Source organism: Cardiocondyla obscurior, linkage group LG11, assembly GCF_019399895.1.
Source record: "Cardiocondyla obscurior isolate alpha-2009 linkage group LG11, Cobs3.1, whole genome shotgun sequence".
Classification (NCBI taxonomy): Eukaryota; Metazoa; Arthropoda; class Insecta; order Hymenoptera; family Formicidae; genus Cardiocondyla; species Cardiocondyla obscurior.
In genome coordinates this window covers 2,125,063-2,149,656 of record NC_091874.1, presented here as the reverse complement: position 1 = coordinate 2,149,656, position 24,594 = coordinate 2,125,063, and the positions used below count along the sequence as shown (strand labels likewise).

Genomic DNA, 24,594 nt, shown 5'->3' with positions numbered 1-24,594 from the left:
TTTATTTTCCCGCAAGGAGCGCTATTGTTCCTTGTGCCCAATATTCGCTTTAGCGCGGCCAATAATCGTCCTATCTTTTTAGGTTTGATTAAATTTGAAAGGAGTCTTGGTTACCGGTTAGCGCTACTTTTGTTAACAATAGTGGACTGCAAAACAACGAAGCCAGTTTTTAAATAGAATGAGTGCTTAAAAACGCTTGAAATGGTAATAATTCACAGAATATTTTCAACTTCTTTGCTTATTAACGTGTTATGAAAACTTTTATTCAGCGTATTAGCAATAGGGTTAGGTATCGTTATATTTACATCTTGTTTTTGATAAAATATTAAATGTAGAATGAGGGAAAAGGATAAAGCTTCGTCCACTGCAGTAGTTTGCATTACCCTTTATTTGACTGAATTTGTCTGTTTTTATGTTATAAAGGAATCATTGAATGACAGTGGATGAAGTAGATTTACTTGCGTTTTATATTTCTATAATGTGTTTTTTTTTTTGTTTTTTTGTAAGATTCGATCATTTGCACCTAGTCAACGGGGAAAGCGTCCCTTGCTTCTGGATATACCTCAGGATATTGTGGAATTAAGCCAAAGAGGCCAGTTTGAAAAATGTACACAAAAGCCAAAAAAACGAACTTGCAAGAGTATCATGGATATACAGATACCAGAACGCAGAGCTGTACCTCTTTCTGATGACAGTGTCTGTGTTATGCAGAAGATAGTATCAGAACATGTAAGTTTATTTTTAAATCACCTTTTTTTTATTTATTAATTTTATTACTATATAATTGGTATGAGATTTATTTATGTTAAATAGGAAGAAAGAGTAAGAAGACTTCTTAGTAAACCCTTTCAAATACCAATACCTGGATATCAACTATCTGGGCGAGTACTTGGCTTACGTCTTCCAGGACCACGTAGGCCATTACATGATCCTAATGATCCAAATGCATTAATTGTCTACATACCTCCAGAATTGTCAGAACATGATAGAATAAAAGTTGATTCGTATGTATAGTAGTTTTTAAATATATTTTTATACATAAAATATATTTTATAATCAAGCAATGGATATGTGATATATACTTAATTTTTACAGAACAAAGCAGCTAGTACATGTGGTTGTAGACCCCATATTATGCAATGTATTACGACCACATCAACGTGAAGGTGTAAAATTTATGTATGAATGTGTAACAGGCAAACGTATAGAAAATGCATACGGTTGTATTATGGCAGATGAAATGGGTCTTGGTAAAACATTACAATGCATAACTCTGTTATGGACATTGTTAAAGCAAGGTAAAATGTCTACAGTTATTATTAAAAAAAAAAAAAAAAAAAAAAAAAAATAGAATGATTATAATGGAAAGGTATTTATGTGTAGGACCAGAAGCCAAGCCAATAATAGAGAAAGCAATTATAGTTGCACCCAGTTCTTTGGTAAAAAATTGGTTCAATGAGATTAATAAATGGTTAAATAACATGGTTAATATTCTTGCTATTGACGGAGGAAAAAAAGCTGACATCGATATGAAACTCACTCGTTTCATGAAGACTTATGGCAGATGTGTAACTCCTATTCTTATTATAAGTTACGAAACATTCCGCTTACACGCACACGCCTTACAAGACGAAGTCGGCCTTGTGTTGTGCGACGAAGGTCACCGCTTAAAAAATTCTGAAAATCAAACATATCAATCTTTAATGGGTTTGAAAGCTAAAAGAAGAGTATTGCTTAGTGGAACGCCCATTCAAAACGATCTGTTAGAATATTTTTCTCTTGTGCACTTTGTTAATCAAGGATTATTAGGAACTGCACAGGTAAATATATGCTAATAAATCACTCATTGTAATTTATATATTGCAACTTATGTTGTTTAAATTATTTTCTAGGAATTTCGAAAAAAGTACGAGATACCTATATTACGTGGTCAAGACGCTGCTGCGACAGACGCAGAACGTGAAGTTGCTCAGGAACGTTTAACTGACTTAGTATCTATTGTTAATAAATGTCTCATTAGACGTACAAACGCTCTGCTTTCGAAATATTTGCCAATAAAGCACGAACTTGTAGTATGTATAAAAATGGGAGAGCTGCAAACGCGTCTTTATAAAAACTTTATACAGAGTGATAGTATTAAAAAATCTATGGAAGGTATGATTATAATTTTTTAAACAATTTTTAAAGTAAAAATTAATATTTTATTTAACAATAAAATACAGGAATAATACATAAAATTTTTTTATATCGTACAGAAAAGGATAATTCAAAAAAAGGAGGCACTCTCTCCGCCTTAGCTGCCATAACTCTCTTAAAAAAGCTTTGCAATCATCCCGACTTAATATATGACAAGATTATAGAAAAGACAGAAGGATTTGAGAGAGCTGCATCATTGTTACCATCGAATTATTCAACAAAGTAAGATTAATATATTATGTGATAAAATGTCACCTGCTAAACGAAATACTTTTGTTTCAGACAACTGTTACCAGAATTATCAGGCAAACTGATGGTTTTGGATTGCTTACTGGCGTCTATTAAAACCACAACAAACGATAAGATAGTATTAGTATCTAATTATACGCAGACTCTTGATTTGTTTGAGAAACTCTGCCACAAACGTTCCTACAATTACGTGAGGCTTGACGGCACGATGACGATTAAGAAGAGATCGAAAGTGGTCGATAATTTCAATAATGAGAACAGCAGCGATTTTATTTTCATGCTCAGCTCAAAAGCCGGAGGATGCGGCTTGAATCTCATTGGTGCAAATCGTCTCGTTATGTTCGATCCAGATTGGAATCCTGCAAACGACGATCAGGCGATGGCCAGAGTATGGAGAGACGGTCAAAAGAAGCCGTGTTTCGTATATCGTTTTCTTTCTGTTAGTATCAGAATAACACTATTTCTATTGAATAATAAGAAATTTTTTTTTTATTAATATAAAATATTTCTCATATAAAAATTAATATATTTATATAAATACATACACAGCACATATATGAAACAAATGTATATTTCCAGACTGGAACAATAGAAGAAAAAATATTTCAAAGACAAGCTCATAAAAAAGCATTGAGTTCTACAGTGGTCGATCAGGAGGACGATGTAGCAAGACATTTCACTGTAAACGATCTGCGCGATTTATTCAAATTGGAGGAGAATACAGTTTCTGATACGCATGCAAAGTAATTGTTGAAAACGTTGCAATTATTTCGAGACTGTGTTGTAACATTTTAAAATTATTTATATGTTAGAAATGAAAAATAATGTTACATTTTTTTTGTTTAGGTTTAAATGCAAACGCTGTGTTAATGGTATCGAGGTAAAGGGACCATCGGAGCAATCTGATTGCAATTCTGATCTATCGGATTGGCGACACTCGCATAACCCACGGAATTTACCAGACATACCGTTACGACAATGCTGGCCTAGCGGTATTTCGTTCGTTTTCCATCATCGTTCGCACGAACAAGTAAAATAATTCTTAAGACGCTTTATTAGTATTTTATTTCAAAATCTTTAGAAGCTAGAATATTGATAAGAAAATGTATAAAATTATCTCTGTTGAAAAACTTTGTGATCTGATAGTGCCTTCTTTTTCAACAGTAAATATATTACATAAATTTTCTTCTAAATTTGATAAAAATATTTTAACTTATTTGTAAAACAAACAAATAACTTTTAAGACGTGTTAATTAATTTATCGCTATTTAAGTTTTAAAATGTGATCCACCAGAAAGATAGTGGAAGAATTTACAATTTATATGTTTCAGTTTTTATTTCTACAAAGTTAACGATTACGTATTTTCTTTCTCCTCCTTATCAGCTTGTTCTATATTATTATCTTTTTAGCATATGTGACGTCTTATCAAATTAAAAAAATATATAAAAAGTAAATAATCGTTTACTAACAAACGAATTTACGGATGTTTACAAAAGCGAAATCAGTGTTCGTTTAATGGCAAAACGAGCGTGAGCGCGCAATCAAACGTGCGTGTAATAAAGAATATATCGAGCGGGGCATGTGGATTATACAATTCTTTATCGTCATTTTCAGTGTCTCGCGCTTGGTCGGCCCGTGATCGCATGCACGAAAGATGCGCCGAGTCACGCGTCTGGGTTCACGATGGAAAAGCGGATATTTTCAGGTCGTGTAGTAGCGCCGTGTCGCGCCTCTCGGCATAAGTCCGTATGCGGGGCAACGCAACGGCGCGCGATATTCAGGAATCCCGTCTCACGCGAGCGGCCGAGAAATCGGTTTCACCTCTCTCCCATTCCCCTTGGGCCACGGAACCGTGAGAATGCGGGGCGCGACGCGAGACGCGCGGCCTCGAGTGGGTTTGGGGACGCGGGCGGTAGCGGCGGCGCGGTCACGTGACCGGTGTCCGAGGTACGCGATTGGCAGAACTCGTGCCTCCGTGCTTTCCCTCCTGACCCGCTCCTGCTCGCTCGTTTCCGCCACCGCCAGCCCGCCCGGCCCCCGTGCGGCGACGACGGTTTCCGCGACGGGCGTCTGACTGGGAGGCTCAGAATAGTTCCAGATGTGGCCATGTTTAGTTTCGATCTCCGAAGTTCTCGCTCATCGTCATATAAACCGCTACATTTTTATACTGTCTGCTGAGAGAGTAAATAATACGCATCTGTCCGACCGATTTCGTACTCTTCGTCTTTGCTTTGCGGCTCGTTTATCTCGCTGCATCCACATGCTGTTCTAACGCCCTTGCCGAGAGATCGGGATCTCCGAGCGACGCGGAGACGCGAACGAACGGGAGACAAAGACAAAAGACATTTGCCGTTGGTCACGGCGAACGTCGCTCCGCCGATCCTGACGGCACGTCGGAGCCACGCGAGCCCGTGACACCTCGGACCGACTTCGGCCGTCCAGCTTCGATATCGCATCAAAGAACTCGTTCGCTCGCCGACGCTCGACGTTCTCTCGGCAAGAGTCGCGCGCATTGCAAAACTCGTCACCTCCCTATCTCTGTCGTTCTCGGGGGGCACCGAACATTCGCCGTATCTCGGGCAAAGGAAAGAAAGAACGAACGAAACGGCGCCATTGTCGAAAAATCCGTATCGTGTCACCGTAAAAATCGCAGGAGTGAAAGCATCGTCGTATTCGGCCGCGGGGAAGGGGGTAAGGATTCGCCTAAAGAGAAGGAGCCACTTTTCTCTCTATCTCTCTTTCCGTCTCTTTTTATCGCGCGCGCGCGCGCTCACGTCTACGTCCCTTCCCTCTGCCCCCGCCCCTATTTTCGGTCATCGTTTTCCGACGGTTTTTCGGGCGACAAGCGCGCACGCGCGCGGGCGCATTCCCATTTCCAAAACGCATCGCACTTCCGTTTCGCGCGCGCACGCGAGGTCACTTCGACGTCACACTCACAGACACGTAAACGGACGACCGGCGGGGGGCAGGCAAAGGCAGGCAAACACGAGCAAGCGAGCAGGCCAGGCAGACAGGGTGGGTAGGTAAAGAGATAATCGAAAGAAAGAGAGAGACGCCCACGAAGCGAGCGTTTGTCGCTGGGGCCGTCATGCCACGTCAGCCAGAATGACGTCGTTCTCGCGAGAAAAGGAGGACCGCGCGACTTGACCGGCTTTTCCACACGCGGTTCACTGCTGGGCGCGAAAGGGCGACGTTCGCCCCAGTGAAAAATAGAGGAAAAATCAGGGAACCTGTCGACCTGCCCGTTGGGCGAGACCGCGCGCGCGAGAAAGAGATAGATAGAGAGAGAGAGAGAGACCGGGGTAAAAAAAGCCAGCCGAGAAAAGTGCGCGGTATAACGCGTTCATTCAGTTCGCAGGACAAAGTTCTGGGCTAAACGCGCGGATCCCGAGCCTGCCAGTAGCCCGCGAAAAGGTCCTCGTGAAGGAGAAAAGATCGTAGCGAATCCCCCCGTAGAGAAAGAAAGGAGAACCTGTAAGTTTTCGAGGGAAAAGTCGTTCTCGGGTAGTCGGTTTTCGGAAAACAAGGGAAAAAGAGAGCGACAGAGGTAGAGACGCGACGCAGAGGAACAGATAGAGACACAGGGAGAAAAAAGAGAAAGACGTAAATAATCTTTTCCAGAGTTCGCTCCGTACGTGGAGAGCTTGTTGAGCCCTCGCAAATGCCAGCCTTCGGCCGGCGCGATTATTCCGCCAGAGCAAAGACCTGTCGAGTGTGGTCGGGCGAATCGATCGTATGATCCGGCCGATCGGACCGGCCGCAGTGCTGATATAGGAAAGTCCCGGCACCTCGCCGAAGGGGCACCCAACCGAGCGGGCGCGGTACGCGCAGATCTCGATCTGCGGAGGCCCGAAAGCGAAAATGGCAGTAGAGAGTGTTTCCGCGGCTGAGACTCTGATCCAAAGGTTTGCCTCCTAACTATATACTACCATATACTCATCCGGCTAGATATTCTCTCGGTTTTTTTTTCTCTTTTTTTTTTTTCTATTTTTTTCTCGTCCTAATGCCGAGAATGTGGGGTACTGAAATGGCAACGAGGGAAAAAAACGATTTTCGCGAGTGACCGTGCAACCGTCGCCGCTCACGTACACTTGGTACACGCATATATACTTACAGCACACGACGGACATGCCGGCGTGCCACACACACATATCCCTTCGTAGTTTCTCCGTCTTTCCGTCACCCTCCCGTTTCCGACGCACCTCTCGCTTCTTCCTCCCCGCCGCTTCCTTCCACTTGGACAAGTTCCACCGCAGAGCGACGGAGAAGAGCGATCCCGTCTTGTGCCTCCCGTTCTAACATGCCTGTCTCGTAACGTTTCCTACGAAGGAGAAAGAAAAAAAAAAAAAAAGGCGCTCTATATTCTTCCTCGGAACGACGAATCGATGCAGGAAAGCGAGGTAAAGGGTCAAGGCCGTTCTCGCAATCCTTGCCAATACGGGCAGCGAGAATTGGCCTACGCGACGGATCGCGATCCCGCGGATTATTTTTGGAATCGGGCCGCGAGAGAGAAACACCAGGAAAAGGGGAGAGAATTGTGTCGCCTGCGGCTTCTTTCTGTTTATAGAACGTGCGATTGTAGAATCAGGGTGGAGTGTCTTTCGTCCGCGAACGCGTGCGCGGCAACTTTATCAGCGGAAAAATAAGATAAATATCTTAAAATAGATCGCCGATGGAGACGCAAAAAACTCGGGAGTTAAAACGTTTACTCTTTCGATTTTCTGAGCGAGTTTGAACCCATAAGGTTCAATCTTGAATCGATCGCTTCCGGGTCGTTTCCGGTTAACAGTCCCTCCGTCTTTTTTTTTTCTTTTTTTTTTTCCCCTCCTTATGAAAAATTGATTCACGTGTACAACGCGTGTGTAAGTAGGACGATGCGAGTAGAGAGATCCGTTAATTCTTCCTCCTTTGCGCGCATGTACTAGGTGTCTCGGATGTATCGCATTTTGCTGTCTTCGTCGAATTTTTCTACTTAAAGTAAATCATCTTTTTTCTTTCTTTTTTCATTTTTATTTTAACGAGAACACCGGCGTCGATAATTTCGATATAAACCACCAAGACCATTTAAAATAGCAGGATTTATATTTTCTTTAAATAATACATCAATTAACAAGTAGAATCTTTATAAAGATAATTTTTATACATTTTATTCGTCAATCATCGAAGACGTTGAAAATTTCAATTTGAGTCTCGGGCTGCTTTCGCGTATGCAAATGAAAAATAATTTGACTACAATTGATTAAAGTCACATCATTCTTCGGCTCTGATCGATTCTTTAAAAGCCAATCTTAATTGGCGAGGAAAACGAGCCATGATCGCAGTCGGGGGATCGTTTAATTTGCGTCGCGAAGAACCAAGCTTGATTAGAAGAATTGTGTAAAATTAGGAAAGGAAAATTATGTCGCGGGAAGGATTACGGAATTCAGAAACGAAAGACGATGGATAAATAAATAGATCGATCCGAGCCACTTAGCGTACATGCTTTTCCACGTTGGGGCATCCAATTGAAGACTCCCTAGTCTTTACCCTCTTACACATAAGACATACACGCACATACGCACGCACGCAACGTTCAGCGGTGACGGGGAAACTCTTCAATGAACGGGAATCGACACGCGAAGAGCTTTTGGGCGTAATATCTCCTTCGGCGTCATCGGCTTTAACGCTGCCTTAAATCGACGACATTGCAACGACGACGACATTTTTGGTGGTTCCTACGATGCTATGCTACCATAATGATGATTATGACGACTCGTCATAATGATGATGAATGATGATCATGACCTGATGACAATGATAATGATGATAATGTAGTGCGAATTGATGATAACCCGATGTGAGCGGTAAGGCAACTCCAATCTTTTATGTTCGTACGTGAAGCCACCCCGCCCGTATGTATATCGACGATCGATTGTTATAAATATTGTATTAAATCCGGAAGCAAAAAAAAAAAAAATTATATCGCGAGCGGGGATGAGCGGGTGGATATCAGCGTAACGATAAACGGGAAAACAATTGTTCTGACAGAGTCCGTAAACGTATTTATGTCCATGCTAATTTCGAATACTTTTCTCGTAGATTCTTAAAGCTTGAGACCTAAGGTATTCAACCTTTTATCGCGATTATTACGTGGGAGAAGAAAAAAAAAAAAAAGAACATATATTTTACTGTTCGCCATCCACGCCTCATGCTCGTCAGCGTATCGCCGCAAATCGGGAATCGCTATTTCGCATCGGGGTATCTTGACTCTCGTGCCAAGTGTCGTACACAACATGCTGCGGTTTTCTTTTCGCAGGGCACCCATACGCCGGAGTGTCTACGTGTGCGTGTGTGTACGTATATACGCCAGCAGAAATGCTGTTCCTCGACGCGACGGCGAGCTATGACCGCCGGAGGAACACCGTTTACGCCGGTGCGTGGACGCGAAGCCGTGATTCTCAGACACGCGCACCTGCTCGTTTTCCCGCCGGATCTCGCGCCTATCGATCGGTTCTCAACGTCGTATGTGCCCGTTTCGGCGTCGTGACGCCGTCGTCTGCCTCCTCCCCTTCCCTCCCCCCCTCTCGCCCCCGCTCCCCGGCGTCCCGCTTTCCTACCGCTCTAACGGATGTTTTTGGCACGGCCAGTAGCCACGGCGCCACGTTACAGCGTTTACAGACCCATGCGAACGTGCCTGCCTCCACGGACAAGAGACTGAGCGAGAGGAAGCGGGACAGGGGAAGAGTGTCTCCTCCGCGCGACGTATATAGTCCGCCCAGCTGTTCAATGACTGCTTGCGCTATCAATTTGGCCTTGGCGACGATCGCGAGTCCGTCCTCGTGAATTCGCCTCGGCGTTACTTTTAGCCCGCCGCCGGGCACGCACCGCATGCACGAAACGCACGCACACGTCCACCATCACCATCACCCACCACCACCACCAACCACCACACACTTGTGATATAATGCGAGACGGAGGCTATTATGAGTAACGATGAGGTGATAACGTAAAACCGAAAGATGCGTTTTTTCTTTTCACGTAGAAATTCGATGGGCCGGCGAGACCGGCCGGAGAGAGGGGGGGGGGAGGAACTTTGTACATATCCGGCAAGACGCGTCTCGCCATTGTGTCCGATGCATCATCGTCGAGACGTATTGCGAAAGACAACGTGGTCTTGATCATCATCATCTCGTAGAGCAATAATGCGAATTGATACTCCCGACGAATCGAAATGAAAACGTACTTCTTTTATGTCGCTAGATTTTACGCATACGTTTGTTCAATTATTACTTGTCGCACACGAAGGAGAGACGATTGTGTATATATACATATATGTCACGTTATCTAATGTGAAATTAAGAGTAAAGCTTAGAAACTTTACGAGTAGGAACTTCTCCGAACGGTAGTCGTCGTTGCAATAATGAGTTGCAGCATCTTGCCACTTTGCTGAAGGGATTTATAATTATATAACTATACATTTGTTACTTTTCATGTATTAAACTGACAATTATTGTATACAAATATTTATCTGAAAGCAAGCTAGATATGTAAAAAATATAGAGTTACTTTTCAAGCTGTAAATTAATACTTGAAGAATAACTTGTGTATCAAAAGTAATTGAGATGTCTACGATGCAATTTAAATTCTTATCTTCATATTCACCATAATATTTTTTTCTGATTGTGCAGCAGCAACGATAATGATAACGATTTGGAAGATGGAGAAATTCCATCTGACGAGGATGACGAGCCAGTCGCCCAAGCAGCAAACGATGCACCAGAGGTTGCCAAGCCAGCACCAAAGCCAGACACTGCGAAAAATAAAAATTTTGATGCAAAGTTTAATAAGAACAAAAAGCCGCAGACTTTGTCAACGGCTAGCAAGCATGATCGATTCTTGAAGTACAAGGGTCCAACTGAGGACTGGGCTGGAGATGTGGAGAAGGCTATCAAAGCTGCAATGGAAGAAGATGGCGGGAAGACCCAGGAATCAAAAGCAAAGAACAAGAACAACAGAAACAAAGCTCGGAAGAGAGTACGCGAAGAGAGAGAAGAGGATCGTACCAAAGATCAGAAGGTATTGCAAACGCATGATAGTTGATAATTTTAATTTGTAGTTACACTGTGTTTCTAATTGAATTTTTGTGATATTTTGCAGAAACGAAAATTAAGCGACGACGAGAATGCGAATGAGGATGAAGATGAAATGCTGTTTGTACGAGGAGCCTCACCTGTCAGGAAGGATTCTCTAGAGACTAATTCTCCCAAGCGTACAAACGAGCACGAAAATTTTGACAACTCAGATTATGAGGAAAAGCCGCCTACCGTAACTCGGCATAGAGAAAATGATAACAAACGCAATACTGGACGGGGTGGAGGAGGTGGAAGCGGAGGTACAGAGATTTAATTTTTTTTTTAATTATTATTAAGATGTAATTGTTTATCTCTATTATAACTGTTGAATTGTTTCTAATGCTTTTTCTTTTATATTAATAGGACGTCGTGGAGGCAAGAATGAGCGTGGTAAGAATAAGACCCGTGGTCAAATTCGAAATGACCGGAATGGTCGTCGTCCTCAGAACAACGACCATGGACAAGACGTGGACACAATTTGTGTATATTACATGCAAGGAAAGTGTCATAGAGGGGATGATTGTCCATTCTCGCACAACGCATTGCCACCTAGAAAAATGGAGTTGTGCAAGTTTTATCTTATGGATTGTTGTGCGAAACGAGACAAGTGCCTCTATATGCATCATGATTTCCCTTGCAAATTCTTCCACACAGGTTTAAAGTGCAATCAGGGTGACAATTGTAAATTTTCTCATCAACCTTTGAATGAACAGGTACGTTGTAATTTCATAGTTTTATAATTTATACTAGTTGAAAATAAAGTATTATATAAATTCTAAAGAAAAATGTGGAGATAATAAAAAAATAACTAAATTTATTATTTAAAAAATCTTACCATAATAATTCTTTATATTTCAGATAAAAGGAATTCTTTTGAAACATTTGGAGACTGCACCGAAAGAAATTCTTGGTGATTTTCCGAGATTGAGCAGAGAGGGTGCTATGTTAATGATAAATAATACAGCACGTACTCTTGCACAAGGTCAAGATGCATCGAATCAAAAGATTCCTAGTCTTTTCGAATTAAATTTATCAGTACCTGGCGAAAAGACCGATGAGAAAGAAGAGAAAGGTAATTTTCTTTTTGAATAATAAATCGAAATTAATATTTCCATAAAACATTGCGATAATTAAAATTATAATTACTTTAATAGAAGAACAAACAAATCAACAAAAAGCCAATATGAGGGAAAGAAAACCTTCTGGAAAAAAGACACGATGGGGTTCAGACGAGGATAGAGTTCCTTACGAACAAATTATGTTACTGCAATCGGCTAACGAGCTTGGTCTTCAACTTCCAAACGCTGCGTTAGGTTTAGCTACGCAACAAACACAAATTACACCGCCTGCAGATTTTTACAGCGAAAGAAGTACAGAATCAAATAAAACTGACACGACGAAAGAAGATCTCACGAAAAATGTAGAAAAAGAAGAGGATTTAGAAGAGGTATAATATTACGTAAATTTATTGTAATAAATTATAATTGTAATTATTAAAGCAAACTTATAAATGGAATTTTAAAAATGTAACAGTACAATTATTATAAAAATTATATTATTATTTATGATTACAGAAAAAGCGAAGGGATATTGACTTAAGGCAATTATTGAACTCAAAAAGATCGCCACCTCTTTACAGTAGTACATCTGACAGAACAACTGGTGCCACAAAAAATAAACTTGATGAAGAGAGTGATCATGATGAGGAATCAGAACTCGTTATCGAAGTGCCAACTGAAGACGAAGATAAAGAAAAAGGAAAACTTTATGGTAATTAATAAAATAAAACTATTAATTTTATTGCTATTTTCTTTCTTAAACTGTATTTAATATGATTAATAATGTTTATTTAACCTGTTATATATTTTTATCATTAACATATAATTATTTGTGTTTAACAGGCGAACAATCTCAAGATATTTCTATAGAGGATCATGAGACAGTGCCTCATCATTTACCGAAAAAGGCGCAAGAATTGTTTATGCGGATACAACAGCAACAACGTGCAGCTCAAGACAGTTTGAAAAACATGAATAATGACTCCGACGCACCTAATACTGATCAGATTATCGAAGATTGGTATTCGGATGATGAAGATGATGATGACGACGACGAGGAAGGTAATCTTACTATTGTGGATAGTTCAAAAGACGAAGTTGAGCCTGTCGAGAAGGCTCAAAACATCGTTATCAAAGAAGAATTCCAGTCCGCGACGTCCACATCTCAGGTACCTCAACCAGCTGCAATTGTGGACAAATTAGGTGACCTCAGCAAGATTGACATCAGCGCTGAGGTGTCTAAGTTGCTTTCCACTTTGAAAGCTCAGAGTTCTACTACCAATAAGACACAGCAAGCTACAAATTCAAATCAAGATGTGTCGAAAGTTAAATCGATACATGATACGAAGACAGATAGCGAGACATCATCGAGTCCGAGAAGATCACCGGGTTCGACTTCGGCAACTTCATCTGTATCCAGAGATCCACGAATGTCTCGAGATCCTAGGCAACGTCGAGAAATTGAGCAGAAGCCGAGTAGTCCTAGTATATCTTCCGATATAAAGAGAGAACAAAAACCTCTCAGATTGGAAACGAGCATCTATAGTTCCGGTATCACCGCGGTGGACGCAAACATGGATACCGATCTTCGTACGAGAGCAGATCAAGATCTCAGACGAGACATGGACTTCCGACAGCGTTTTCAATCCGGTGACTTTGGTGACACGGATCTGCGCGTAAAATCCGATGTGGATTTGCGGCAGATACTAAGCTTGCCGTTTAAACCGGCCCCTTCTCATATACCGTGCACCGAAATCGATGCAAGTATCGCGTCACATCCGCCAATGCCATACAAGGTTTACGTGGTCGATCTACCTAGACCGGATTACACTGGTTTAAAATTAACGAAAAATGATCCACAAGTCAAGCACGATCCACGTCTTCGTAAAATCTTCCGTTTATCCAGCCCTGAACTGGCCGACTCACCATTGTCACCGCCACCACAAATCAAGCAAGACACACCAAAATCACCGCCGCACTGTGTTCGCTCAGACCCACGACGGAAAACTCTCGAGGCGGCAGCTTCCAGTCAACAATCCTCGCAAAGTGGCACTCAAATGATGGTCAAAGGCATGCCACCGATGGAAGCAATGGGTCCTAACATGGGTCTCGGTCCTGCTGGTATGCCGGTAAGACCTGGTATGCCTGGTGGGCCAATGCCTAGCGGCATGCCAGGTCCGCCTCAAGGTATGATGGGCCCGATGGGTCCAAGTCATCCGATGAGCATGGGCGGCATGGGTCCGATGAGGCCTATGATGAGCCCTGGACCGATACCGCCGCAGAATATGCCACCTATGGGAATGCCGCATGGTCCAGCGATGGGTATGAACGGACCCGTTCCGATGCCACCTCAGAATCAAATGAACTTCGATCCGCGTTTTAACGCGCAGCGTAACAATGGAGCCGGATTATTAGGCCCTGGTCCAAATAATTTCGGTCCAGATAATTATGAAGGAGGACCACCTTATCCCTGCGGTGGTAATTTTAATAATTTTGGACATGGTAATAGTGGAGGTGACCCATTCGGTCCGAACGGGTCAAACGGACCTAACTTCGGTCCGATGGGAAGTGACGATTGGGGTAGTAGACAGCGCGGTGGCCGGATCCGTCGGAGAAATCGTAACAGGACCAATATGGTGACCAATAATTAAAATGTGTATAAAGAAAATAAACGGTGAGCACCTGATGATAATTCTCACGAGCGATGGAGTTCGCGCGTGCGTTTACGCATGGATGCAATGCACTCACAAAAGCATATTTTAAAGTCTTTCCAGTTTATTTGGTATAATAATGAGACTTTCTTACGTAGATTTTTTTCCTTACTAACTATATAAAAAGTATCTATGTAAATATTTATATATATTCTTTATAAAACTATCTACATATGTATGTGTATACATTTGGTTTATATGAAATTAAATCTAGAATTGCGGATTTTGTTATATAGGATTAAATTGAGAGATTTGATAATATAATACTAAACACGTTTAATGATGATGATTGATTATACGTCAGGAGTCAACAAAAGTAAGAATTACTGAGCAGCTCCATTGTACGTAACTCTTAAGTTGTAATAAGCATAATGAAAAAACTACATCACTTAATAATCTTTATAATGCGTGCAATTTTCTTTCGAAATATCACAATCCAACGTGTTCCAGTATTTGGAACGTACCGATCCATCACATTGATTATAATTTATCACGTAATTTTCAAGGATATTAGATTAACTAGACTCGTAATATAAGTCTGTAATATAAGAAGTATTTATACACAGGAAAGAATAAATGTATATTTATTCGTTCATAATAGATTCTACGAAGACACTTAGCACACGCAAGTCTCGCCGAAGTAATCAATCAGAAACGATCAAGCATGTAAGATGCTGTAGATGATAGAGACGATTAATATAATTATAAATTTATAATTTTGTTGTCTTCCACGAAAGTGACATGCTAATTGTCTACAGTTTATAAGACACATGTTGAAATCTGCGATTCGTAAATCGACATGCGCAACATTTACGTATCGCGGAGATGTAGGATTCTAAGATAACTGCAATATTTGTAAAGAAATTGATATACGTCAATTTTGCAAATTAATATGTAACGAAGTACTTTTCTACACTTTAAAAGAAAGAAAAGTACGCGAGTATGTCGATTTCGGTGTCCTTTTGATTTTCATAATATCGTGAAAATTATGTGAGGTAATATATAGTACTGTGTATTTTCGCACATCTCCGATCCCAAGTTAATTATTCGTTTATTTCACTCTCAATTTTTTCGACAATTAAACCATCGTCTATATTGAAATAGTAACGTTCTGCGACAGAACAGAAATTTCTAATTCTACGTATCGTTAAGCTAAATTTAGAAATAAAGAATTATAAGATTTTTGCTGAATTAGACTTTACTTGACGTTAATCTATATATTTTGTTTATTATTATTGCTACATTATATAGATTTAGAGCGAAATTACATACGTAAAGTTTAATATCATATATATATATATAACAAGAATTTTGTACAGATGAGAATTATTGATTCAAACATAAGTTTTTAGTTTGTTTCAATGATGTAAATACCGCTGTATTAACTCTGTGCACTTTTTAAAATACAATTATATAGTAAATGTCTATATAAATATATATATACATATACATATGTATATATATATGAGGAATGAAAGGTTTTTGTACAATATACAACCTGTATAAAAAATTGTATTATTCTTTTCTAATGTTGGCGATAGCTTTTCTTTGAACGAGGACACGCGGCCATTCCAATTACAACATTTACATATGTTCATCAATGTAAGATAGAAGTTAAGGGGTCAGCTCGTATTGTCGACAGATCTAATCTCGCGTCCATCTCGTCATCCAGTTCTCCCACTATCGCTCTAAAAAGGAAACATACCATAATTAAGTAATGTCTGTATTTCATCACGAATACACTTACGTTAGATATTTATTTCCATATAATATTAGATCAAGGTAAATATTATTTTTCTATATTTTTCTAGTGAAAGAAATACAAAATACTGATGTAATAATAAAAGGAATCATATTGTAATATTATTACTGAAACTACTTTGTATGAGCTTTGTCTTAGAAAATTGTACTGACACATTATCCCCTCTGATGATGTGCAACCCCAAGACAACCTGTTCCACTCCCTGCGTTGTGCTATACACTCGTTCATGTGATTCATCCAGAATTATATTGATGGTTTGATCAAACCCTTTCAGGGTACCCTAAAAATAAAATTTTGTTAAATGACGATCGAAATTATGCAATAGACATAGAAGATGCAGCTATTGATATAAAATTTTGATTTGTTAACAAAATGTCTAGCTATAGTTTTAAATATTTTAGAAGCATTAGTTCAGTTTGTGAAATGCTTATAGAGCTAAATTAAAAAAAAAAAAATTTGTAAAGCATCACAGAACTCCAGAGCAATCGAATACGTTGCATAATTTACATCTGATTTAATCTTTCATAACTTCCACATTCTAAAAACTGTTAAGTGACTTTTTATCAGCAAACTGTATAAAAAATTGGGTACTCTGAATTTAAAAGATACTAAAATTTAATTATTTCAAGTCACAGAGTAAATACAGCGTTATGTTCTATTGCGTTTACTCCAGTTATATCTGCGAATAAAGTACAAAACGACTTCAATTGTAAATTGCACGAGAATGTAAAGCGAAGCTTTCGTGACTGTGCGAAACTTGCGTACTTACAATAAAGTTCCTCCCGTCCGACGTGATAATAGAAACTGTATCTGAGCGGTGATTAAGGTTAATATATTCAGAAATGTACTCGTTGCAAGTAGATCGAAAGATGAATTATGCGAAAAGGATACGATTCACGTAGCTTTCTAACCCCGACGCCATTATTTAGTATCACACAGCACTTGGATATCAATATAGAACTGCAAATAGAATCGCGTTAGCGAGTCATCAGGCTTCGTTAAATACAATTTATGTTACTGTGTTTTAATCAGCAAAATACGTCGTTGCGAACAAACCGGTCGACCAGGAACGCTAAATTACACGCGTAGCGGCATGTTTACAGTCGGCACTTGCACAAACGGCAGGAATGGACATTGCCCGTCAATTTTGGCGCGGTTGGGTCGCTGTTAGTTCCACCGCTCCGGCGCGAAATGGCGTTACTGTACGGTGACGCGTCACGGTGACGAGCCATTACCGCGGGTGAAAGCGCGAGATGGCATTAGTTGCCGGTTTTACGTGAGTGAGTGCATATTGCGCGTCGCACGCTTGCGCAGTACAGTGGTCAGTACTTTTTGAACGCGGCGTCGTGTCGGTTGGAAGTTGGAACTGCTCCTCGAGTCGCCGTCGACGAGATGACAATCCTTTTAATCTGGGTGGATTAAAAACCGCATCGATCGAACGTCCCGCGCCGAAAATCAGAGGGATCGGAGGGCAGACTGATTTGCGGACCCGGAAGGCTGGCGTACGGCGTTTCGTGTGTGGGGTATCAACTCGGCACCGCGGACTCTCACCGGCTCTCAGGTAAACTGTTTTCCTTTCATTTCCCGTCGCTGTTTTCGCGCTCGCCCGCGCGATCCACGCTTTCCACTCATCTCCACTCTGACGTGGATCCCTATTTTTTCGATACAAGATCCGGCGCGTCTTCGCGATGAGTCACGGTAGAGACGCCTTTCGCCGCGTAACCCACGAAGTTTCGCGAGATCGATGACGAGGCAAAAAGAAGTAGACGTCGAAAACAAAAGCGCGAATGATAGTCGGAGACTACGGGTCCCTCCCCCCCTTCCCCCCGAAATCGGTACTCGATCCGCGCTTATCCAGGCACGTTCGCGAGAGGAACGAAAGGCACCGTTCCTAAAATGGCCGCCGCGCTGTTATTTTGTCCGCTGTGATTTACGGGATTTAAGCGCGGCTCAATGAGCCACCGCCGACTACATTGATTCCGCTAATGAAATCGGCGTTTTCGACGGATAATATTGACAGCGCAGTAATTGGCTGGATATCGTTATCGCTGGGCTGTGTACTCGGTTGAATTATATCGCGAAAAACACGTCTCGCTGAAGTTTATCTCGAACAATCGCGATCGCCCACCGATCGCTAGGGATTCATTTTACACTTTTGATTTAATTATTTTTGAAAATTACTAGTTTCCTGCATTTTATTTTGGTCATAACATATAAAACGTATTTGTAAAAAAAGAAAAAAAAAAGAAAAGGATATTACATCTTTTAACATTTGGGGATTATTTAACGCTTTCCAATTTGTATTTAATTAATTAAATAAACGAGAATTGAAACTATTTAAAGTGGTAAGCTGAAAAGGAGAAGAATAATTTTGAAAACCGCACTTTAAAGATTAAAATATATTTAAGAATCTCAGACAGTTATTGCTATTTAATATTTATGAAATATTTTCATACTTAATAATATGGAACACTGAACTACAGTCACTCATAACATTTTGTAAATGTTTAATATTAAGAAAATTATATTCGCTTTAAAATAATATTTCTAACACATATTCTTTTAATTCGTAGCTTATTAATTTAAAAGATCTTTTTAATTTGCACTTTTAATTCAAATAAAAAAAAAAGAAAAAAAATATAAAAAAAAGTAGAAAGACTAAGACAGTGTCCCATGTAAGAATTAGAAAGATTGAGACGATCAGGTACGTGCGATACAATAATCGATATACATGTTAATGGCAAACAAATTTGTTGCTAATAGTTCCGGATAAATCAACATTTTCCAAAATAGCATTTTAATAATGCGCACGTTAATTTTTGGTAGCAGGGCTCGTGAATAATAAATTCCAACCACCACGTCCAATGATTCGAAATTTATTCCGGTAAATATCGGGAGTTGGCTTACGCACAAATACGCAAGGTAAACAGCGAATGCGAATTTTCTACAAAATTAATCCTCCGTGTGCCACATGAATTCTTTTCTGCGAGATAAAATTTGCACGAGGACGAGGAGTGCGCCGCGAGATGATCGCAAAAATATACGTTTCGAAGTACATAAATTCGTAGTCTGTTAATATATAATTAATATATCGCCGCGGACGTTTGTAATTTGCCATTATTTTTTTTGTTTATTTTTTTTTTTACTTAACTCTTAAACTTAAGTATTTTTCGGTAAAGCTAGAAATACGTACGTCGCGGGATTTTTTTTTTTCTTTTTTTCCCCGCTAGTGTGTTAATTTTTACAAGACGTAATATTTATTTCGATAATATCCAAAGTAATTAGTTAAAAAAGAGGTCGCAGACATCCCGCGGTAAGTCAAAAATGAAACAGCGACTGGTTTTCTTTCTTATCGCGCCGTGTACGATTTTACGAAATATTCGGATGTTTTATTTTAAAATTAACAAGATTGCGCTGCATTTTAGAAATAGCACTTGCATCAATATTTATTATTCACTCTCAATAAAATATCAGCGGTAACCGTCATGAATAAGTTCTCGGAATTGAAAGCACGTTGTAATGCATTTACATATATGCATATGCCCGATATATTTGCGTGGATTACTACATTATGACGTGGTGGATAATAAAAGTCTGCGAATGTGAGAATATAATATACGCGACGCTCGGAATTAATTTCGAAACATTAAACATTAAGACATCGACTTCTCAATGATTTTTTCTTCCAAGTGTAACGCGCGTTTATTTATAAATGCGAATCGATATTTCGCGAAGAATTCAGACCGTTTCACGTGTACACCATATTATTCGAGCAATGAATAACGTAGGTTACATTAATCGTCGGATATACAGGGAAATTAATTAATAAAAAGTCAATAAACTGGAAATAAGTCGCGGGCGGGCTTTTTTTCTTTTTTTTCTTTCTTTCTTTCTTTCTTTCCTCTCTTTTCGGTCGCAATCGGGAAAAGGTTTGGTGTTCAATTTTCGAAGAGCCTTTTCGTTCGAATTGCTATTCTATTGAGATATAACAGACTGCACTTTTGCCCCGCTTCCCGGCGAAGTTTTGCCGCGAAGCGGCGGGAAAAAGTTCTCAGCGCAGATACCGTTGATGATAATCTGCGAAAAAATTTCCCGGGGGTTCTTCATTCTCGTCGCGGGACGCGATGATGGAGATTGAGTTCGACCCGGGCGGCTCTCCGCGAATCTCTGTGTCTCGCGGAGAAAAGATTCGATCTGCGCGCGTGCGTGCATCCTAGTCCGCGATATTCAGACGGGATCGAGAGGGAACGGGCGAAAATTTCCTGCCAATACTCCACCGAACGAGTTTTCCTGCCCCGGCAAACTCGATCGCCGAGAAACAGAGGAAGACGCGGGCGCGTTACTATGCGCGTTATTGCGGACACGTTCGAGCAGCCAGCGTGATAAGTGCATCGCGTTTCTCTCCGCTCGCGACTCCCCTTCGATCAAAACGTCGTTGCTTCGGGCAAACAACGCGGGCTCCATTCTCGAATCGAGCGCAGGAATCTCGCGTACGAAAATCAACGGGCTCGTCAACTGGCCTATACGTATACCCGTTAAATCTCGCATTACATGCAAGATCGATAATCGTGCGGCATCACTTTTGCGTACATTTTTTTTTCTTTCTTTTTCTTTTTTTTTTGCACGATTAGAAAACGTTGAGCACTTTTGGCGCAAACTTGGCACGTTCGGGACAGACGTTGGGCAAAGATAAGCGCGATTAAGAATGTACACTTGAATAAAAATAATCATCGAAGCGCCGCAATCAATTAACAGCAGCTGCAGATGCTGCCAATATACGTGGGCTATTCTTAACGTTCGTCAAACGAGAGATCGCCTCTGGATTTTGACGAATTCAGTTAAACTTCTTTCACTATTCTTGCTTGTGAATTCCGTCTTGTCCATTTATAAAGCGACGTATCAGAACCCGTCGGTTTTAAACGGTACTTATTTATTCGGAATAAAACCGTTCCAGGTTTTATTCCCGTCGAGATAGTTGCGATGATAACTGCATTAGTTCCCAATTTCCCGATAAACACACTTCTCGATTAATGAGAGAATTTTCGAGCGGGTAAAACTTCCAGCTTCATCCGCCCTTACGGAAGTTTATTGTCTAAATGGAGCGGAGCGGGATACAAGTGTTACGGAAAGATGCTGCGGCTACGTCGAATATTGTCGGCGTGCGAATTTAATGATCCGCGATTTAATGATAATGCGATTAAATCGTTCGAGCTGGCGATGCCGGTGCGTTTTACATCTCGCTGTTCTCACTTCCCTTTTTTACGCGACCGTCTTTGAACGATCTTACGCCGTGAGGAAATACAATTTACTTTTATACCTAGACGTAACTTCATACTTCTAAGTAATAAATGATTTAGTCAAATACAAATCTAATCGAGTCAATCGCATTTATCGTTCGAAATATCGCGAAATTATGGGCGGGTTCAAAAGTAATTATACTGTTTTTTCTTTTTTTTTTTTTCTTTTTCTTTAATTTATATGAAGAAAGCTTTAGACTGAGAATTCGCAGTGGCTCTGGAGCTTCTTAAAATTACAAGTTTAAATTCTGTGGCAGACAATGGCTGGCGTAATGACTTGATCTTATAATTCCCCGTTAGTTCATAACTATTGCGATACCATAGTAACTCAATAAAAAAACTTTCTACTCGTATATATGTGCGGAATTGTCTAACAGCATATTACATGATCCGGCCGACTTGCGCGGTATGATTTCATTAGCAAAATTATGTTCGCTCCATTAAAAAGAAAAAAAAAGAAAAAAAAATACAACCACAGTTCTCCGTTATTATTTTTTTATATCGTTTTTATTGTTTGTTCGAATTATTTCTCGTATCTCCGGTTTATTGTTATTTTTCGCTTTTCCTCTCCGTCCCTGCGCGATACGCGTTGCTCGTATAGACGCGGCATTTTTCTGATTTTCCGCGGCTCGTTACTGTTTAGGTCGCGCGAAAGCGACCCTCGCCAGCGTCTCTCTTTTCAAACGGACCGGGCGAAACCCACAGCATCGAATGCAATTTATTTTCCGGGAGATAATGTCCGTATCAGACGTCTTTTTCCGCGCGCGACCGGGACAAAGTGACAAAGCGGCAGAACGAGAGACCGAGCGATGTGGAGAAAGAATGATAGACGGAGAATTGAATTTTCCACACACGCAAGCAGAGGTTCTAAATAAACGGCATACTAAAAGCGGTTTGCAACGCGAAGCCCAGATTCTCATTTCGCTCCTTCAAAGAGTCGGTTTAAAAGCATTCCCTTTCCTTTTTTTTTTTCCTTCTTTTCCTCCCTCCCCTTTAATGGCTAAAGAGCAACGTGTATACACGACGACCGACTTTGAAGCTTCGCGTGGGCGCTGCTCCGGCCAACAACTGTTATTTTTAAATAAGATTTTCATTCGGACTTATGCGCCCGAGTAGCAGACGCGGTCTTTGATCTGCGATACGCCACACCTTGAATTTTTGTCACCCTTGCGCCGCGAGAGTCTTTGGTTATTTGATTCTTAAATCACGATGTCGGGTTGCTCAAAGTCAGGATAGGATTCATCGCGATCAGTTAGATATAATGTATTTTACGTTTACCTGTCTCTTTAATTTTTCAATTACCTTAATTATTACTGGAGTTTTCGTTTTGCGTTAAATATTTTCTATTCAAAACTGATTTGTTCGAATCTCCCAGCGATAGTATAAAAAAAGAAAGGTTTGACGTTAGGTCGTTTTATTATTATTATTTTTTTTTGTTAATCTAATGACGAATCTTCGCATATCTTCCCTCAAACTGCACTTTTCGGAGTACATTCACCGGGTTATCGATAAGAAACCCTGTCCTTTGATCCAACACATTTGGCGGTTTCCACTCTTTCGTCCGAAGTACGGACAACCGGTTGAATTTATCGGTGACAGGAAAATAGATGAAGCCACCTCAAGAGAATTTTCCAATAAACGGACAGAAAAATACGGGAAAGTATGATTTAGCGCGAAAATAGAAGCTTGCTCGCGCACTTCCGATTACATCTATCACTTATAAATTACCGCGACGTTATTTCTCGATGTTAGCGCGAGTCGTTTCGGTAAAAAGCACGCGACGTTTTGACGCGGGTATGCAATATGCAAAACGCTCGCGTTTTATTAACGCTGCGTTACGATAAGCAAAACGCGCATCGCAACATTATTTCGGCGTCCGTCCCGCCGGATACCATTAAGCTCCGGAATTTTTAAATAGTTTCGAAGCCGCCACATCGGAAGCGACAATTATTTACACATCGCTCGTGTTATTTGATCAGATGCGGAAGAATTTAACGTCGACCGTCCGCGAGCGCACATACATTCACCTGAATATTTCACGTAAAATCCACGGATTCGGAACGGCGCGGAATAAATCTATCGCGTGTGCCGTATTCTCGACGAAGATCAGTCGGGCCTATTAAACGCCGCTTTCGCCCACGAAATATAATCATTTCGCGATACAGATGCTTGGGAAAAGTTTCCAAATTAACTCTGCCAAAAAAAGAAAAAGAGAAAAAAAAATACCGACGTTTATTCCAAGTATCGAAAGCAATGAGGCTTTTGTCACTCGAGACAAGTCACTACCGGTATTTATTTGTCAGGGCTAATTTAATAAGATGGAGGTTCCTTTAAGGGCTCGCTCGCGTAGGCCGATAATCCCGGTTGCGTGCGAAAAGCGGGGCCGCAAATAGGCGACCGCCGGTACCACCGGTCTCGGTTACCCCCCGCGATTCTCGCCCGCGCGCGGAGATGCCGCCGTATATATTCATGCGACGCGACGCGTCCTCATGATTTTTTGCGTACGGTAACGCGAGTACACGTGTAGAACGGGGGCAAGCCCGGCGGTCGGGCGTATAACGCGGAATAATAAATGGAGAATCCCGAAGGGGATTTGTTTGACGCGCGGCGAGGTACCGGCACGGTCACCCCCGCCGCGCCGTCCATAAATCATAATTCGCCCCGACAAAGTATAAGGCTTGAACATCGTTACCGCGGACAGTGATGGAGTTTTTATAGTACTTCGCGCTACTTTTATTATCTGCATGATATCGCGAGATTACTCAACGTCTTCCGCCATCTCGCTAATTGTCCTCGGGGAGGGAAGGGTGGACGGCGTAAGTGCCCGGAGGGCTTTCTGTCGAAGGAGAGACGACCGCGTATTTATTTCTTCTGTATGAAAATAAATTAAATTCGCGCCGGCACGGAAACGCATCCGTCCTCCGCCCGCGTTAGTTCCGCGAATAATGCCGGCGTATAAATAAATTTCGATCGCCGCCCGACGCCGTTCGTGACGGACGGAGTAACGTTACGTCGCGAGACAAATGTTCGCGCGCGAACGAGCCTGTAATAAAAACAAGCGCGCGAGCGGATGACTGGCGGCCACGTTGTAATTCATAAATATCAAACGGGGAAATTTTTATCAGTAGATTTATACGGGTGAAAATTAATACGACGTCACGCCGCGAATAATGGGACGCGCGTTGCGCGGATTCGGGCTCGCCGCGCGG

General features: G+C 41.1%; 2 protein-coding genes across 15 annotated transcripts; one reads left to right on the top strand and one right to left on the bottom strand.

Annotated features, from left to right (window-relative positions):
• The first annotated feature begins 73 nt into the window (after window positions 1–73).
• LOC139106752 (DNA repair and recombination protein RAD54-like) lies at window positions 74–16,368 on the top strand. Of its 11 annotated transcripts, none has more exons than XM_070663708.1 (11): window positions 74–204; window positions 508–729; window positions 814–1,004; window positions 1,096–1,298; window positions 1,384–1,820; window positions 1,893–2,154; window positions 2,256–2,418; window positions 2,479–2,884; window positions 3,025–3,188; window positions 3,292–3,475; window positions 6,068–6,306. In XM_070663708.1, exons 1-11 carry the CDS (start codon window positions 202–204, stop codon window positions 6,095–6,097), a joined length of 2,265 nt encoding a protein of 754 aa, XP_070519809.1. In that variant the 5' UTR covers window positions 74–201; the 3' UTR covers window positions 6,098–6,306. The 11 variants fall into 11 exon arrangements, with proteins under 11 accessions (XP_070519809.1, XP_070519810.1, XP_070519801.1 ...); XM_070663709.1 differs by lacking the exon at window positions 6,068–6,306 and adding an exon at window positions 10,114–10,259 and having other exon boundaries at window positions 75–204; XM_070663700.1 differs by lacking the exons at window positions 74–204; window positions 508–729; window positions 814–1,004; ... (5 more) ...; window positions 3,025–3,188; window positions 3,292–3,475 and adding exons at window positions 4,538–4,628; window positions 10,117–10,501; window positions 10,583–10,817; ... (3 more) ...; window positions 12,132–12,327; window positions 12,459–16,368 and having other exon boundaries at window positions 6,068–6,351.
• On the bottom strand, window positions 15,507–17,244 carry LOC139106756 (U6 snRNA-associated Sm-like protein LSm8). Of its 4 annotated transcripts, none has more exons than XM_070663713.1 (5): window positions 17,145–17,244; window positions 16,980–17,048; window positions 16,858–16,898; window positions 16,241–16,368; window positions 15,507–16,014 (listed from the first exon to the last, which is right to left on the bottom strand). In XM_070663713.1, exons 2-5 carry the CDS (start codon window positions 17,008–17,010, stop codon window positions 15,924–15,926), a joined length of 291 nt encoding a protein of 96 aa, XP_070519814.1. In that variant the 5' UTR covers window positions 17,011–17,048; window positions 17,145–17,244; the 3' UTR covers window positions 15,507–15,923. The 4 variants fall into 4 exon arrangements, with proteins under 4 accessions (XP_070519814.1, XP_070519815.1, XP_070519817.1 ...); XM_070663714.1 differs by having other exon boundaries at window positions 17,107–17,233; XM_070663716.1 differs by having other exon boundaries at window positions 17,129–17,219.
• Window positions 17,245–24,594: the final 7,350 nt, after the last annotated feature.

Excerpts from the sequence above, each read along its gene's own strand:
- LOC139106752 (XM_070663698.1), top strand. The coding sequence starts at position 6,308 with ATGGCAGTAGAGAGTGTTTCCGCGGCTGAGACTCTGATCCAAAG. Across the intron at positions 6,352-10,113 it reads GCTGAGACTCTGATCCAAAG|CAGCAACGATAATGATAACG; the intron begins GTTTGCCTCCTA and ends CTGATTGTGCAG. Across the intron at positions 10,502-10,582 it reads ATCGTACCAAAGATCAGAAG|AAACGAAAATTAAGCGACGA; the intron begins GTATTGCAAACG and ends GATATTTTGCAG.
- LOC139106756 (XM_070663713.1), bottom strand. The coding sequence starts at position 17,010 with ATGGCGTCGGGGTTAGAAAGCTACGTGAATC. Across the intron at positions 16,369-16,857 it reads CGGACGGGAGGAACTTTATT|GGTACCCTGAAAGGGTTTGA; the intron begins GTAAGTACGCAA and ends TTTTATTTTTAG. Across the intron at positions 16,015-16,240 it reads ATCATCAGAGGGGATAATGT|AGCGATAGTGGGAGAACTGG; the intron begins GTCAGTACAATT and ends TTTCCTTTTTAG.